Source organism: Pangasianodon hypophthalmus, chromosome 26 (assembly GCF_027358585.1).
Source record: "Pangasianodon hypophthalmus isolate fPanHyp1 chromosome 26, fPanHyp1.pri, whole genome shotgun sequence".
NCBI classification, from domain to species: Eukaryota; Metazoa; Chordata; class Actinopteri; order Siluriformes; family Pangasiidae; genus Pangasianodon; species Pangasianodon hypophthalmus.
The window spans coordinates 18,916,654-18,933,896 of NC_069735.1; the positions used below are offsets into that span (position 1 = coordinate 18,916,654).

At 39.2% G+C, this 17,243-nt stretch overlaps 3 protein-coding genes across 4 annotated transcripts in view; all 3 read right to left on the reverse strand.

The window, feature by feature from the left end:
• The window catches only part of mvb12a (multivesicular body subunit 12A), an 11,403-nt gene extending 10,998 nt beyond the window's left edge, over nucleotides 1-405 (reverse strand). The window contains exon 1 of the mRNA XM_053229957.1: nucleotides 252-405. The gene's annotated coding sequence lies outside the window, so the exon portion shown is untranslated. The remainder of the gene's footprint in view (nucleotides 1-251) is intronic.
• A 5,941-nt stretch (nucleotides 406-6,346) lies between these two features.
• On the reverse strand, nucleotides 6,347-14,180 carry olfm2b (olfactomedin 2b). The gene is made up of 7 exons (XM_026911270.3): nucleotides 13,223-14,180; nucleotides 11,774-11,923; nucleotides 10,303-10,458; nucleotides 9,747-9,963; nucleotides 8,994-9,100; nucleotides 8,783-8,897; nucleotides 6,347-7,994 (listed from the first exon to the last, which is right to left on the reverse strand). The coding sequence occupies exons 1-7, from the start codon at nucleotides 13,361-13,363 to the stop codon at nucleotides 7,432-7,434; spliced, it is 1,449 nt and encodes a 482-aa protein (XP_026767071.2). The 5' UTR covers nucleotides 13,364-14,180; the 3' UTR covers nucleotides 6,347-7,431.
• A 609-nt stretch (nucleotides 14,181-14,789) lies between these two features.
• col5a3b (collagen, type V, alpha 3b) overlaps nucleotides 14,790-17,243 on the reverse strand; it is a 56,215-nt gene continuing 53,761 nt past the window's right edge. For both annotated transcript variants that reach the window (XM_053229956.1, XM_053229955.1), the window contains exons 64-66: nucleotides 17,151-17,219; nucleotides 16,836-17,069; nucleotides 14,790-14,970 (exon numbers count right to left, since the gene is read on the reverse strand). In XM_053229956.1, coding sequence (XP_053085931.1) covers nucleotides 14,824-14,970; nucleotides 16,836-17,069; nucleotides 17,151-17,219 — 450 coding nt within the window. In that variant the 3' untranslated portion in view covers nucleotides 14,790-14,823. The remainder of the gene's footprint in view (nucleotides 14,971-16,835; nucleotides 17,070-17,150; nucleotides 17,220-17,243) is intronic.

The window sequence follows — 17,243 nt, forward strand, 5'->3', positions numbered from 1 at the left end:
TCCTCCATGTCTACACACTGCCTCATCTGCTCTTACTGTTTAAACATCTCAACTTTACTTTAAACCTGATTACTGTCTGCTAAACAGGTGACTTTAATCAGACTCGGACACACCTGATACACCTCTCACAACAACACAACAACACAACAACACAACAACAACAACACAATAACAACACAACACAATAACACAATAACTCATCATCAGTCACTTCCTGAGGAAGTTCAGCTCTTCATCAGCTCTGTACTTACTGTTTAATCAGATTCAGTTTCACCTCCTGAGGAAACACACACACACACTCACACACACTAACTTCTCTCCACACACTCAACTTTTCTTCCTGGTGAATCAAGAGGAAGTGAAGTCCGCCCTGCACTGCACCTCCCAGCATGCACCGCGGGACAGGGGCAGCAGGTAGGGTTGCCAGAGTGGTATCATTCCCACTCTGTTACAGAGGACAAAACTCTACATGACTAAAGGCTAAATAAATAAATAAATAAATAAATATCAAAAATAAAAGTTGATGTATGGAAATGTAGAAATAAATTCAATTCATAGATTGAATTATATAAGGAACAGAGATATATCAAATATATCATTATTATTTTAGACTTGCACAGTGAAAAGTGTTAAACAGTGAAAAGAGTTAAACAGAGAGTTAAACAGAGAGGAGAGTTAAACAGAGAGTTAAACAGAGAGTTAAACAGAGAGTTAAACACAGAGAGTTAAACAGAGAGTTAAACAGAGAGGAGAGTTAAACAGAGAGTTAAACAGAGAGTTAAACACAGAGAGTTAAACAGAGAGATAAACAGAGAGGAGAGTTAAACAGAGAGGAGAGATAAACAGAGAGTTAAACAGAGAGATAAACACAGAGAGTTAAACAGAGAGGAGAGTTAAACAGAGAGTTAAACAGAGAGATAAACACAGAGAGTTAAACACAGAGGAGAGTTAAACAGAGAGGAGAGTTAAACAGAGAGTTAAACAGAGAGTTAAACACAGAGAGTTAAACACAGAGGAGAGTTAAACAGAGAGTTAAACAGAGAGATAAACAGAGAGGAGAGTTAAACAGAGAGGAGAGATAAACAGAGAGTTAAACAGAGAGTTAAACAGAGAGGAGAGTTAAACAGAGAGGAGAGTTAAACAGAGAGGAGAGTTAAACAGAGAGTTAAACAGAGAGTTAAACAGAGAGCTAAACAGAGAGGAGAGTTAAACAGAGAGTTAAACAGAGAGGAGAGTTAAACAGAGAGTTAAACAGAGAGGAGAGTTAAACAGAGAGATAAACAGAGAGTTAAACAGAGAGTTAAACAGAGAGCTAAACAGAGAGGAGAGTTAAACAGAGAGTTAAACAGAGAGGAGAGTTAAACAGAGAGGAGAGTTAAACAGAGAGTTAAACAGAGAGGAGAGTTAAACAGAGAGTTAAACAGAGAGTTAAACACAGAGAGTTAAACACAGAGAGTTAAACAGAGAGGAGAGTTAAACAGAGAGTTAAACAGAGAGTTAAACACAGAGAGTTAAACACAGAGAGTTAAACAGAGAGGAGAGTTAAACAGAGAGTTAAACAGAGAGTTAAACAGAGAGGAGAGTTAAACAGAGAGTTAAACAGAGAGGAGAGTTAAACAGAGAGTTAAACAGAGAGTTAAACACAGAGAGTTAAACACAGAGAGTTAAACACAGAGGAGAGTTAAACAGAGAGTTAAACAGAGAGATAAACAGAGAGTTAAACAGAGAGGAGAGTTAAACACAGAGAGTTAAACAGAGAGATAAACAGAGAGTTAAACAGAGAGATAAACAGAGAGATAAACAGAGAGGAGAGTTAAACAGAGAGTTAAACAGAGAGTTAAACAGAGAGGAGAGTTAAACAGAGAGTTAAACAGAGAGTTAAACAGAGAGGAGAGTTAAACAGAGAGTTAAACAGAGAGTTAAACAGAGAGGAGAGTTAAACAGAGAGTTAAACAGAGAGTTAAACACAGAGAGTTAAACAGAGAGATAAACAGAGAGTTAAACACAGAGAGTTAAACAGAGAGTTAAACAGAGAGTTAAACAGAGAGGAGAGTTAAACAGAGAGTTAAACAGAGAGTTAAACAGAGAGTTAAACACAGAGAGTTAAACAGAGAGTTAAACAGAGAGTTAAACAGAGAGGAGAGTTAAACAGAGAGTTAAACAGAGAGTTAAACACAGAGAGTTAAACAGAGAGATAAACAGAGAGTTAAACAGAGAGTTAAACAGAGAGGAGAGTTAAACAGAGAGTTAAACAGAGAGATAAACAGAGAGTTAAACAGAGAGATAAACAGAGAGTTAAACAGAGAGTTAAACAGAGAGGAGAGTTAAACAGAGAGTTAAACAGAGAGTTAAACAGAGAGATAAACAGAGAGTTAAACAGAGAGTTAAACAGAGAGGAGAGTTAAACAGAGAGTTAAACAGAGAGATAAACAGAGAGTTAAACAGAGAGATAAACAGAGAGATAAACAGAGAGTTAAACAGAGAGGAGAGTTAAACAGAGAGTTAAACAGAGAGATAAACAGAGAGTTAAACAGAGAGGAGAGTTAAACAGAGAGATAAACAGAGAGTTAAACAGAGAGGAGAGTTAAACAGAGAGTTAAACAGAGAGATAAACAGAGAGTTAAACAGAGAGATAAACAGAGAGATAAACAGAGAGTTAAACAGAGAGGAGAGTTAAACAGAGAGTTAAACAGAGAGATAAACAGAGAGTTAAACAGAGAGATAAACAGAGAGTTAAACAGAGAGATAAACAGAGAGTTAAACAGAGAGTTAAACAGAGAGTTAAACACAGAGGAGAGTTAAAACTTTCTTCAGTGCACGTAACAAACTACAGTTCATCCCTTTCACACACAGCTGAGGACTGACACCAACTGAGCTTAACCTACAGTTACTACACCACAACTACACAACTACACCACAACTACACAACTACACCACAACTACACCACAACTGAGGACTGACACCAACTGAGCTTAACCTACAGTTACTACACCACAACTACACAACTACACCACAACTACACAACTACACCACAACTACACCACAACTGAGGACTGACACTAGCTGATCTTATCCTACAGTTACTACACCACCACTACACTACAACAACACAACTACACCACAACAACATAACAACTACAACAATTACAACTACACAACTACACAACAACTACATCACAACAACACAACTACACAACTACACAACAACTCCACCAAAACAACACAACAACTACAGGACACAGTTACAAAAAAATTATAAAAACACATTAATTTAATTATGTCTTTTTCATGACTAAAATTAATTAATGAATTAATATTTCAGTTATGTTTCTTCCTCCATACTCTGTGTGGTGAGAGTTTGAGTGAAATGAGGCATCACAGCAATCTGAAGTCGAATAAATAAATAAATAAATAAATGTGTGTTATTTTACTGTGTGAGATTTAAATGTGTAGTGTAGTAATAATAATAATAATCACTTTTTATCTTTTAACATTTATTCATAGAACTGCACTTTTTAATTCAAATGCTCTGAAGAGAGACCTCACATTGATCCACTAGGGGGCGGAGTCTCTCTCTCTCTCTCTCTCTCTCTCTCTCTCTCTCTCTCTCTTTCTCTCTCTCTCTCTCACACACACACACACACACACCTACACACACACACACACACACACCTACACATACAAACACACACAAACACACACAAGGAAATCAGGGCTTGGAAAGAACATTGTGGCGGAAACTTGTGTGTTTATCTCTCTGCTTTATCTGATAAAGAAAGCGATATAAAAAAGAAACCTTAACATTGATCCAAGTGAGTCATCAAATCATCTTCGTCATCATCATCTTCAGCATCATCAAATCATCTTCATCATCAAATCATCTTCATCATCTTCATCATCATCATCAAATCATCTTCATCATCAAACATAATTAAACAGCAACACTAAAAACTGAGGAAGGAAATGAAGCACTGCCTTTAAAAATAGCTTTAGTGTCTACAGGAGATGCTAGTGATAAATAAAGAAGGAAGAAAAACCTGCATTTACTCAACACACACACACACACACACACACACACACACAGTAACTGGTAGAACTGGAGTTATAAGCAGATGGAATCTGAAAGCAGTGTGTAAAGCCTTGTACTGACTCAGTGCAGTCTTTTAGTGTCTTAACCTTTAACCTTTAACTTCAGCTCAGTTTAAGTCGTTTACTTTAAAATCATCATCACATGAACAAACACACTGGATTATAGACAGCGTTCTTTTACACTGTGTAAGATATTACAGTACTTTACTCTAAATATGTTTATTGTACATTTTTTTACAGTTTATTTGTTACAGCATTAGTAAATTACTGTAAAATTTACAGTCAGTTTTTTACAGTGACGTGATTTTTACTTTTATTATTTTTTTAAAGACAGCATCTCTGCAATGTTGGCATCATTTTCTGAAATAAAAAAAAGATTTTACTTTCAAGTTTCTTTCTGTTTACTTTGTCTATATTAGAAACCGAGAAACAGCTGAGTCATTGAAATGAAAAAAAAAAAAACATGAATATGCATGAATATGCAAATTAGAAACACCTCGAAAAAAAATCCCAGAAGCAATTTAATTCTTAATATTTGCCTTTGCAACATGTATTTCTAGAATATCATTCGTAGCGTATCGTCTCAGGGAGATTTTCCTCACCGCGCTCATTAGGGATAAATTTATAAGTTTAAAATTTATATCTTGAATTTATATATTTCTGTAAAGCTGTTTTGTGACAATGTCCACTGTTAAAAGCGCAATACAAATAAAATAAAATAAAATTGAATTGAATTGAAGTGAATTGGGGGATTTTGGATTTCAGCTTTGAACCTTCCTGAAATATTTTCCAGTTCTGATTTCTGATTGGTCAGTCGCGTTTAATTTAGTTGATTTATTTATAAAGCACATTTAAAAACAACTGAAGTTGAAACCAAAGTGCTGTACAATTAATATAAAACAGATCTATGAACAAAAACATTTAACAATAGAAAACACCGGAAGACAAACTTAAATTTTACAGCCTCAGACTGAATTAAAAGATAAAGAATAAAACTGAGTCTTTAAAGAGGATTTGAACACTAGAGGAGGATGATCTTATATGAACAGCGAGACTGTTCCAGAGCCTGGGACTGAGAAAGCCCGGTCACGTTTAGCTTTGGAACGTGAACGTGAGAGTGAAAGGAGTAACTGAGTTGATGATTGAAGGGATCTTGGGGCAGTGTATGGAGGAAGGAGATCACGTGTGCACTGTGGAGCCCATGCAAAGCTTTAAAAACAAATAATAACGTTTTAAACTCAGTGTGGAAACTGACTGGCAGTGAGTGAAGAGAGGAAAGCGCAGGAGTAATGCGCTCACGCTTCCTGATGCCAGTCAAAAGTCTGGCTGCCGCATTTCACACCATCTGCAGGTGATCTAGAGCGATCTTACACAACCCCAAACACAGAGAATTACAGTAGATCAACCTCGATGTTATAAACGCGTGATGTTATAACAGTTTCCAGATCCTGCTCAGATAGCACCTTCTGGATTTTAGCAATAGATCTCAACTGATAGAGGCTGCTTCTGACAACAGCAGTTGACAGTCATTGTGGATAATTAACATCACACACACACACACACACACACACACACACACACACACACACACTGTGTAGATCGTTGCATTTTATAAACATCAACTTAGAGCAATTACTGTGGAAAAATATTGTTCAGTGTCAAATAACATGTTATACGCAGTAATTGTGCAATACTACTACAACTACTACTGCTACTAATAGATAGATAGATAGATAGATAGATAGATAGATAGATATGTTATATCTGAATGGTACTAAGCTATAGTTTTTTTTTGGTGGTTTGTTATATTTTACCACAGCGGCTTTCCCTCTGGTCTGCACTAGAGACGTGCAGTTTTACAGTAATGAATAATCTGAGGAAATAAACGAGTATGAAGACGTTCTGGAGCTCAGAAGGAGGAAGCAGAGTTCTCTGGTGCCCCTGGTGGTGTACGCAGGTACTACAGTTAGAGTTACTGTACAGATTCCTGTCGTGGCTGATTAGCTGTATTGAGGTTAAAGGGAAATATTGTGTATGTTGTTCTTTTAAGTGCTTTTATCGATCTCTAAACCTGTGTCATGTTGTGCTCTAAATCACAGTTTAGCATTATACGCTGCTGCTTTAATAAATAAGGACTAGAAGTGTTAAAGTGTCCTTTATGTTTCTGTTCTTCACCTTTCAGATTAAATATTCATCTGTGTGTGTTTTACGCTTATTGTCTTTATTCCGAAAGGGAACTTATTAGACAAATAAAACTCATTTAAGATTGTTTCACACTTTAATATTCATTCCATATGTGAAGAAGGTCAATTCCATGCAGACAGTAATTCAGTGACACTGATGTTTTTACATGATTACAAAGCGACACACACACACACACACACACACACACACACAGAGTGATAGACAAAATTACATTATACTGTCCCTAGTTCCCTCAGTACTCCTGGTGCTCCTAGTCTCTCCACTTCTCCTTGCCATAGTTCTTATTCTCCTGCTTCTTATACTTTTCCTAACTCTTCAATTTTTTCTGTTTCTTCTTGCTCTTATTTTTCTTTGCTTCCATAATTTTTGTTATTCTGCTGGTTCCTCAGATTGTTCCCATAATTTCCCACCATTCTAATGCCTCTGCTTGTGGTTTCCTCACATCTCCTTGTTCTCTAGTTCCCCTGCTTCCGTAGATGTTTTGCACCACTTCTCCACGGAGCGCTTGTCACCATCCTGTGATTTAACTCTATCCATGGAAGAGGACGACTAGTAAAATATTCAATAAATTCTGTCCTCTCCTAATGCCTTCTGCTCTTCCTTCCATTTTTCATTCTTCTCTTCCATCCTTCCTCCAATCCTGCTTTCCTTCCCTCCTTCCTTCCGAATTCCATTCCATCCTCCAACCATCCATCCTTCCATCCAACATCAAGTCGGCAAATTTAACAAACAAAAATGTCACTAAATGGAGTTAGTAATATTTATTTAGTGTTTAATTCTTTACGTTTGCGTTTGCGACATGTATTTCTAGATTTAATTCATAACATTTTGAAATGTTGATTACAGTGGCATAGCTGTGGGGATTTTACACTTTTAACCCTCCTGAAATATTCTCCATCATTCCATCCTCCCCTAATGCCTTTTTCCCTTCTTTACTTCTTTTCTCTCTTCCTTCTTTTCTTCACTTCCTTCCTCCCTTTTTTCTTTCCTTCTTTCCTTCATTTCACCCTCAGTATCTTACTTCATCCTTTCCTTTCTTCATCCCTTGCCTACTTCCTTTCTTCATTACTCCCTTCCACTCTTCCTTCTTTAGTTCCTTTCTTCGCTCTTTTCTCTTCCCTTGTCTCCTCTATGATCTATACATCTGTGTAGGTCTTGACCTCCTGCAGGAGTGTGATGTTGTAGATGACCTGATGTCCATTGTTCCACGCGTACAGCGCCTTCTCTCTGGGATTGTAGTCCATCATGGAGATGTGTGAGTACTGGTTGTGGAATGGGATGTGTGTGTACTCGTACATTTGGGTGTCAGTGTGGTAGATGAAGTGGATCTTAGCTCCGTTCAGGTGTGAGTCAGTGACGTAGAGCGAGCCACAGACAATGAAAGCCTCTCCGGCGCTACGCTTGGGGAAGCCGGTGTCCCAGGACTGTAGCAGTTCCAGTGTGACAGGGTCCAGACGGCCCAGCACCATGTTCCCCCCGTGCGTCAGAGTGGTGTAGACCGCCCAGAGACCGCTCTCATCTGCCATCAGGTCAATGTCAGAGGATCCACCCCAAGAGTACGGGAAGGTGTTGTTGCAAGCGGCCTGAGAGAGAGTGCGCTGTGTTAGCACACTGCGAGAGAGCAGGTGATAGCGCACAATAACGTTAGTCTGGTGTTTGTTGTAGTAGAGAGAGCCGTTATACACCACATGACCTGTACCTGTGAGAGACACAGAGAGAGCGAGAGAGAGATGGAGAAAGAACAGGGAACCACACAGTCGGACACCAAACACTGAAACGATTATCACACAAAACAGAAGGACAGTTCACTTGTAGGTTTCAGAAGGTGTTGTGAACTCGTTGTTATTTCCAAGCAGTCCATATAACTTACTGTATAAAGAAACGATTTGTTCAAGCAGCTACACATACGTATGTGTAAAGATTGGTGGATGATCAGGGTTAAAGTTCCTCTAGCTGAACTCAGTGGTCGTGGATGTGCTACTTCTGCTGGAAGCAAATCCCTTTTTCACATTTCATGTCCACTACTCTTCACATGAGCAGCGTTTTTCATCAGGCAGATTTTATTAGCTTCTGTCTTAATTCTCTTTATCACTGGAGTCAGTAAAATCTTTAGCTTATTCTTTTATCGAGCAGCTCACAGCTTCAATAAACGTCCACCAACTTTATGTGAACACTGATCTGAGATATTTGACACACCAGCTGGGCATTTGGGAGAGTTTAGTGAACAGAAAATACAGCCATTGCCCACTTTATTACACACTCCGACATCAGAGCTCACTTTTTTAGAGACTAAAGCTAATTGTTTTCCAGGCGCAGTCTGTGTTAATGTCCTCTAGCCTTCATCACGTTCTGTTTCTTATTGGATGGTGGACTATTTTTCCCTCCAGTAGTGAATATTTGGGGGTATAAAGCCCTAACCACGAGCATCAATCCTGCTGTGCTGATCCACTCGTGTCCCAGACTCCACCAGGTCAGAGTTTTGCGTACCTGCCCATGGATGAGGAAGGTGATGCACTACAAAGTTGTGTCCTGTGCTGAAGTCCCTCAGCGATCTGTATTCAAACACACGCTTTCCTTTAAAGTAGCCATCCATGGACCAAACCTGCAGACAGACGGAGACACAGACAGACAGGTTCAGTGGGATCTGTTAGCTCTTCTTGCTCTGCCATTGAAGTGTGTGTGAGAGGGCGGAGCTTACGCGTTCATCAGAGCTGGAAATCATACTGTCCATCATCCAAGAGCCAAAACGGGACCCAAAGGACCTGATGGTGACCGGGTTACTGATTCCCATCAGCTTACCACAACCTCGAAACAAACACACACACACACACACACACTCTTACACGTCCAGTGTACACTACTGAAATCTTCGCTGTTGCATTAATGCCAAATCCAACCATTGAGCTATGTACCTTAGCTAGCTACATGTTAGCTAGCTAGATAGTTAGGTAAGTTTTTAGGAATTAGCCTTTTTGTGTTGCTATTTTTATTCTTATCCCATTTATTTGATATCAATGTGAGTTGTTTTAAATGTGCTTTATAAATAAATCTTACATATTACTAAGTTAGTTAGAGAGTCTTTCTCTGTTTTTGCTAAAAGAATTATTAGCTACATGGAGGTTGGCCAAGTGACTTCACAGAGTTGTGTACAGAATGCTGCGTCCCTGTATAAGTATAAATCAGCTTTAATGAGGAGATCTGTGCTAGAGGTGTCCAATCTTATATGAAAAGGGTTCGGTGTGTGGCTCCAGGTTTTCGTTCCAACCAATCAGGAGCTTTGCAGATAAGACTGGACACGCACCCACACCATAGTTACTACTAAGAGCTAAACAATTAAAACAGTTTCCCTTAAGGATCAGTAAAGTAATCTAGCTAACTATCTCTGATAGTTAATATTCGAACAGGAAGTAGTCCAAACCACAAACACACACACACACACATACACACACACCAAGCGAGCTAGCGCAAGCGTGCAGTCGGCTCTGCAGCACTATCTCTCTCTGCTCCAGCTGTTGAACGCTGCTGTAGGTGTGTGTCTGCTCCTGGGTGAGGCTTGAGCTCACGCCACCCATCTCCCGCTTCAACACCTCCACCTTCAGCACCTCGGACCTGAACCGAGCCAACACAGCACGCAGAGGAACACACTCCAGAACACTCTGTTCCAGGTCCTACACACACAGACAGACAAAAAATACTTCTTATCGCTCGTTAGTTTACTGGCTTACCTGAAGATGGATCCCAGACTAGTGACACCTAGCTAGTTAGCTATATATTTACCTAAACTAGCTAGCATGTTCACATTAAGTTAGCTAGTTCTTTTAAACCACAGATCAGTTCTATTACATTTCTCAGTCAAAGAGACAGTTTGGTTTCTTGAAACGTTTATGGAGGTCCATAAACTTGTCGCTTTGACAGTGAAAAGAATTGCAGAGGTGATTTGTGAACTAGTATCAAGTACAAGCAACAAGGAAATGTGTGTGTGTGTGTGTGTGTGTGTGTGTGTGTACCTGTAGAACTTTATCAGTGATTGTGTGAGGGTTATTGAGTGCTGTCTTCACTCTCATTTCCACGTCGATGATCTTCTTCTCCATGTCTCTGATATGCTGTAGATCTCGAGATGTTCGCCAATCCAACACCTCCAAATACTGAGACACATTCTGGACCTGACACACACACACACACACACACACACACACACAAAGCACAGCATGTTTTATACTTTGGTTTACTATTGACCAATATCGCTTCTCTGAATGAAAAACTGAATGTCTACAATCAGCTGTTCCTCTGTTACCCAGAATAACCTCCAAGATCCTTCTAGTCCAGCTAAAGTGACATATTCCACAGAAACTGCCCTTGTGGCTGTTACTGAGAAGCTTCATGCCACTAGATCAGTCAAACTGTCATCAGTCCTCATTCTCCTCAAGCTTTCAGCAGCATTTGACACGGTCCATCAACCACAAGACTCTCCTGTCCATCCTCATGAGTCTTGGAATTCATTCTCAGAAATATAAATGTAAATGTAGTCTGCATCCTCCGTATGTCCTGGTCCTTTCACCTTTTCCATGTAACGATTTAAACATAAATGGTCAAACTGCTGTAAAAATCTCGCATAATGTAAAAGACAAACGCTCCAATCAACTGACAAGAAATGCAAAACTTGTGAAAGTTGATCATAAATCAGAGTTTATGGGTTTAAGGTGTCTTTAAGGTTCCTTCAGGGGTTCGTTGGATAATTAATGGTCCTTAGCTTCTGGTGAAGGTTTTATTTGGAACTCTTTCTGATGGGAAAACACTCTGTAGGGTTCTGCATAGAACCTTTAAGAGTTTCCCCAGAAGGACAGCTGAAATACCTCGTTCCCAGGAGCCTTAAACTGTGATTTTTACCTTGAACTGCAATTTCTGAATCTTTTGAATGAGAATTTTTTTCACTGACATGACACTGCCCCCTGGTGGATGGTGGGTCATATGACAGGAGACACCTGGTGCATTAATACATTTTAGTGGACAGTAAGTAATTTACTCACCCATAATCACCTATAAGCCTTATATATAGGGGGAAAAATCCAAAAACAAGAACTAACAGTGTATTTTTAGTGAGATGGAGCGACTGCATCACAAAGACAGACATCTTTAGCTTTAATCTTTTAAAATTACATTAATAAAAAAAAAAACCACATACAAGTCCTATTTACACTGTGCTTTATGTTAGACGCACTATTTCTTCTGGCTGTCATTTATATGCATCGCAGGGGGCGTGGCTTAAAAAAGCAAGGTATGGCAACCATCTGTGTGGTTTTTACATTTGACTTTCTCTGCATTACGTTGAAATAAAATGAAAATGTGTAAAAATGAAGCGAGATTCTGTGTAAATTCCGGTATGATGTACGCTTCAGGTTCTGGCCCTGAGTTATTTTGGGAATGTGCTTGTGAAACCTTCTGTAAGCGTCATCATGCAGTGTTTCTGAGGAGACCCACATGCTCGGTGATTTGGCGAAGGCGAGTGTGTCGTGGTTCTTTCCGGCAGTGGTTCGGTGGGGGGGCGAGGAGCGTACACACACACTTCCCTCCTACATCTGACACAGAACCAAAGACCTGCCAGCCTTCATCCTGCCCCGGATACACCACCTGCAGGCACACACACACACACACACACCCACGCACACACACATGCACAGACACACACACACACCCACGCACACACACACACACGGACACAGAGTGAAGCATTAAATCTGAGAATTTTCCAAAAATCAGTCACAGGAAACACCATCAACAAACGTACACAAGAAACTAAAGTACTAGCAGCAAATAAATTAATGAAACCATCTGTTTTTTTTTTTCTGCAAATGTGAACGTAATTTCCTGATTAAATTCACTAATGTGATCTGTCTTTCTTTTTCTCTCTATCTCTCTTTGTCTTTTCCTCTCTCTGTAGAGCTCTTTAATTAACAGGCTGTCCCCTCACACCTCTCCATCTGTTCCCATCTACCCCGTGTGTGTGTGTGTGTGTGTGTGTGTGTGTGTGTGTGTGTGTGTGTGTGTGTGTGTGTGTGTGTTGGTGGGTGTCGTTGGACATTTCCCAGGTGTAGCTGGAACAAAAAACAAACCTCCCACTCAAAAAGTCCCCACACCCTGCTGACCAACACACACTGTCCACCCACACACACTCTCTCTCACACACACACACACACACACACACACTCTCACACACACACACGGTTCTGTATATCACTATCATTCATAAAATATCATATATCAAAAATCATCACAATAATAATAATATGAACTAATAGTTACTAACTTAAACTCTATATATTAGAGTTGCTTGATTTTATGCTCTATATTACAAAAAACTCACATTTTAAGAGACACTAAGTTCATTGTTGTATAAAACATAACAAGTTTAAACTGTTAAAATTATATTTTAATAAGAATGAGGGGAAAAAAAAGCTAAACATAAGCTAGTATGTCATGTCATGTATGTTATCTGCTCCAAAATCTGCATAATATTTCAATTAAAATTCTATGAACTGTAATTATTCACTGCATTAATGAACAAAAGCATGAACACCTGCATTAATTAGTTATTAATTAACTGTTACATATTATTAATATATCTTTAAATTCGCATTAATTAAAGAATAAAAATATGTTAGTAAATATTAATAATGAGCAGGTTTAAATATTAAAACACCAGTGAGCTCAGTGTATAAACTCAAACAATCAACCACTAAAATGTATTAATAAATAATAGTTTTTTTTGGTGAAGATTAACAATAACATTTAAACAAACAGGGTGTTAATTACTGTGTAATTTTACTTGAATTACTTACAGTTTATCAGCTGTAAAGTTGAGTTAAGTGTGTAGTGTAGTGAGTGATTGTGTTATAGTGTTTACTGTAATATTTCAGTAATAACACGTACGCTGATGAACTTCTCGGAGGTTCCCGGCCGAGCCACCGTCTGGTCGAGTCCCACGAGTTTGGGGAGCGTCTGGGACATCCAGTTAGTCAGCATGGCCATCGTACTGAGCACCAGACCCATCTTCAACATCGGGACAGTCATCGCTACACAACACGACCACAACCCGGGAACAGCGGAGGAGCAGCACAGAGTTAACGTCAGAGAAAAATGGAAAAAGTCAGGAACGCTGTGGGAAAAAATCCCGATTTAACGAAGAAAAGACAGAAAGGAAAGAGTCCCAGAAAGTTTACGCTGTTTAATGCTGAAAATGAAAAAAGTAACTAAAGAACAAAAAGGAAGAAAAATATCCCAATTTTGCTCAAAAGTACTTTCTAATGGAAAAGAAGTTACTAAAAGTGTTTTATTAACATAAAAAATCACTTCTCGCTGTTAGTAACAGCAGCAATTCAAATGCTGTAAAATTCTTAAAATCTCAAAATGCTGCTTTAACACTTTAACAACGACGGGTTCTGAGATGTTCCTGAAACACTGAGCAGTATCGCAGAGGGGAAGGTGCGCAGAACAAAACGGTGATGAATGAAAATTTTTACATAAAGGAGCACAATCACTAAAAAAAAAGGGTTAAAAAAAAAATTCAGATTTTTCCTTTAAAAACCATGATGTTAAAAATGCAAATGCACCTCTGACTAAATTCAAAGATATGCACTGAGGTTTCAAAAATGTCAAGAAGTCCTTCCAATCTGCAATGAATCCACTTCATCAGTATTAAAGATGTATATTTTATATTATAAAGATTAAATATTATTCCTCAGAAAGAAGTTTCTTCTTGATGACATTGAACTATTAAAATTATTGTAAAAATGAAATAAATATTATCAAAGAAAACACAAAAACCAGAGAGAGACGAGTGCAGAGACTGACTCTCCGCTCCTTTATCTCCTCGCCTGTGTGTGTGTGTGTGTGTGTGTGTGTGTAGATAAGGGGAGGGGAGGCGTGTTGTTGTAATAATGGTTTATTAGAGACGTGTCCCTGCAGATGATGTCGTTATAATCGATAAAATAAAATAAAAAAAAAACTATATTAACATCAGAACACCACATTCATTTGAAACACATTTAAACACCTGCAGAATCTTTTTTTTCCCAGAATGCACTGCAGGCATCTCATACAACATGTAAACACAACATGTAGCACCGTGGTTACACAACATTCACACAAAAAATAACACACTTATTCTTATAAAATAACAACAACTCATTACAATATGAGAGAAGAACAACGAGATTCAGTCTACACGGAGTGTGTGTGTGTGTGTGTGTGTGTGTGTGTGTGAAGAAGAGAAACTGCACCAGCTGTTTAGTCGAACAAGGTGATTCTTGCATTTTGTGGTCACATGATCACTTGGTCACATGATTAACAACAAACTAATAACAATATTAAAATTAAAGACAGAACAGAAAAGCACCAGAGAGCGGCCGCGTCCTCAATCTGGGCCGCATGGACACACACTCCTGTGTGTGTGTGTGTGTGTGTGTGTGTGTGTGTGTATACAGTCTTAGTCTCTCTCTCTCTCTCTCTCTCTCTCTCTCTCTCTCGGATGTTTATCCGTTGAAACACACCGGACCGACGGAGAATCCAAACTTCTGTTTCGGCTTTCCGAAATCCGACACGGCCACGTCGACGATGGGCAGAGTTTCCGTGTTCGGGAAGTCGAAGGTCAGCTCGGTGCGGTCCTGACCCGACCGGGACTACGAGTGAGACACAATGCAGTGTGTTATTACATAGTTATTACTGTGCTGGTTATGGTTATGGTTGTTTTACATGGTAGTTAAAGAATGAAAACAGCTAACCACCTTGGAGGGAGAGAAATAACACAAATTTAAAAAATTCTGCTCATGTTGGACAACAGCGACAGGTGAGGTTCAACTTTATCGTCATTGTACGAGTACAGAGACAACGAAATCCAACCAGTAGTGCAAATAGCAAATAAGTTAAAGGTAACATGAGATAACAAGGTCATGGTGCAGTAAGTTAACAGTGTAGAGGTAAAGGGAAACAGTATGATGCATAACCAGTAATGCAAATGGCAATTAAGGTGCAGTTAGTTGAGATAAACAGTATACAGGTGGAGGTAAGCAGCATGATGCATGCAGTATGATGCAGTGGATACACACAGTGGATAAAAATGCAGGTGTGCAAATAGCAATAATGTGCAAATAACAGTCTGATATAAATAATAATAATAATAATAATAATAATAATAATAATAATAATAGTAATAATGACAGATAGTGCAGTAAAGTGCAAGTACAAATAATTGCAGAGAACAGTAGTGTCTAATGCTAATGTTTAGTTAACGCTTAGAAGCTGAGTTCAGCATCAGTACAGCTGAAGGGAAAAAGCTGTTCATGAGCGTTTTTGTGCAACTTCTACGGCGGCCGGAGGAGAAACTGAACTGTACTGTGCATGTGTGAATTTGAATCAATGTTTCCTCCCGCCATAGCCTCAGTTCTACTACAGATAAAACACCGGATTGACATACTCGACAAAACGTGAGGTGAAAGTGAGTTACTGAGTTATTAACCGAGTAGTACTTTCACATTTTAATGTGTGTGAATTAGATTTATATTTACACTACATAACGAGATAGAACACTGTTCCTTCAATAAAGTCAGACCAATTTGGTCGAAAACACTTACATAACACAAACACAATTTAATCCATTTTTCTGCAGATACGTCACATTTTGCTCGAATATCATTTGTGATATTTTATAAGCACTTAGTCACAGAAACTATCAGACTCATGATTGGCTAATATATCACTCTTTGATCAACATTAGCCAATCGCTTCAGAGAAATACTGCCACGGGGTTCCTGAGGGCGGAGGACAAGCGCTATAGTCAGATGGATTTACAGGCAACAACTCAAGCAAACAGAATAACAACTTCAACTTCAAGGACCTGTAAAATCTTCAAAAATCTGCAAGGCCTACACGCTAAACTCTAATGCATGATGGAAGAGCAGGAACCGTGTAGAACCTCGTAGACATGGACAGAGCCAGGACCTGAGTCTCACAGCTTCTGGATAAATCCCCTACACCCTACATCACTCTACAGGAGTGTAAACCACCATTTAACAACCTTGTAGATTATGGTAATTCCCCATACATCCTACAGTCTAGAAACACAGGGCTGTAGGACTCGAGTCCAGTCTATATTTTCTGTATTGACTTGGAGTTGTATCTGTATTGACTTGGACTTATTGGCATTTGTATTTTGACTATGACTTGGTTTCGTTTTCATTTGATCTTGATCTTGACTTGGCGTTGACCCCCTTGAGACTCGGTTTTGACTCAATCTCGGCTAGTTCTGGTCTTGGACTTGAAAATGTCAGTCTTGACTACAGCCCTACTACAACAGCATTATATACCATTGTTTAACAATCTTGTAGCTCATAGTGAGCAGGTCCCAGAAGGTCTACACATTATCAGTAAGAATCAGATTCAACCTAGAGCCTGCACTGTTCAGATCTATGCATTTTGTGTTATTCCCTACTATTCTTAGCCAAGGTAATAAGGTAAGTATAGGTGTGTGTGTGTGAGGGGATCTGACCTGGCAGCCGTCATAGTTGGCGTAGATGTAGTGTGTGTGTTGATGTGTGAGCTCGTCTCCATTGCTGGCCCTGAAGCGCAGAGCGTGTTTGTATGTGAGTGTGGTGCGGTCGAGCCAGCCAGCAGAGTTCTGACAATGATAGGTGAAGGACTGATGTGCTGTCGCACTCAACAGCTTCAGGAAACCCATCTGTACCACGTGTACCGGGTTCCCGTCCTCATCCACGTATTGGAACTGCACAGGAATAGACAGGAAGTAAGCAAGTGTTGTAGTTGATACCAAAACACACAAACACATGCACACACACACACACACCTGTGATCCTTTTCTGAACTTGCTGTACCAGGTTCCAGGTGTCTCCTTGTTCCACGCAGACAGCTTCACCTGTCAATCATTAAAACACTTCCG

Coding starts and splice junctions, on each gene's coding strand:
- olfm2b (XM_026911270.3), bottom strand. CDS start 13,363: ATGACTGTCCCGATGTTGAAGATGGGTCTGGTGCTCAGTACGATGGCC. Junction 11,924..13,222: donor CCTCCGAGAAGTTCATCAGC/GTACGTGTTATT, acceptor GTGTGCCTGCAG/GTGGTGTATCCGGGGCAGGA. Junction 8,898..8,993: donor TTTCCAGCTCTGATGAACGC/GTAAGCTCCGCC, acceptor GTCTGTCTGCAG/GTTTGGTCCATGGATGGCTA.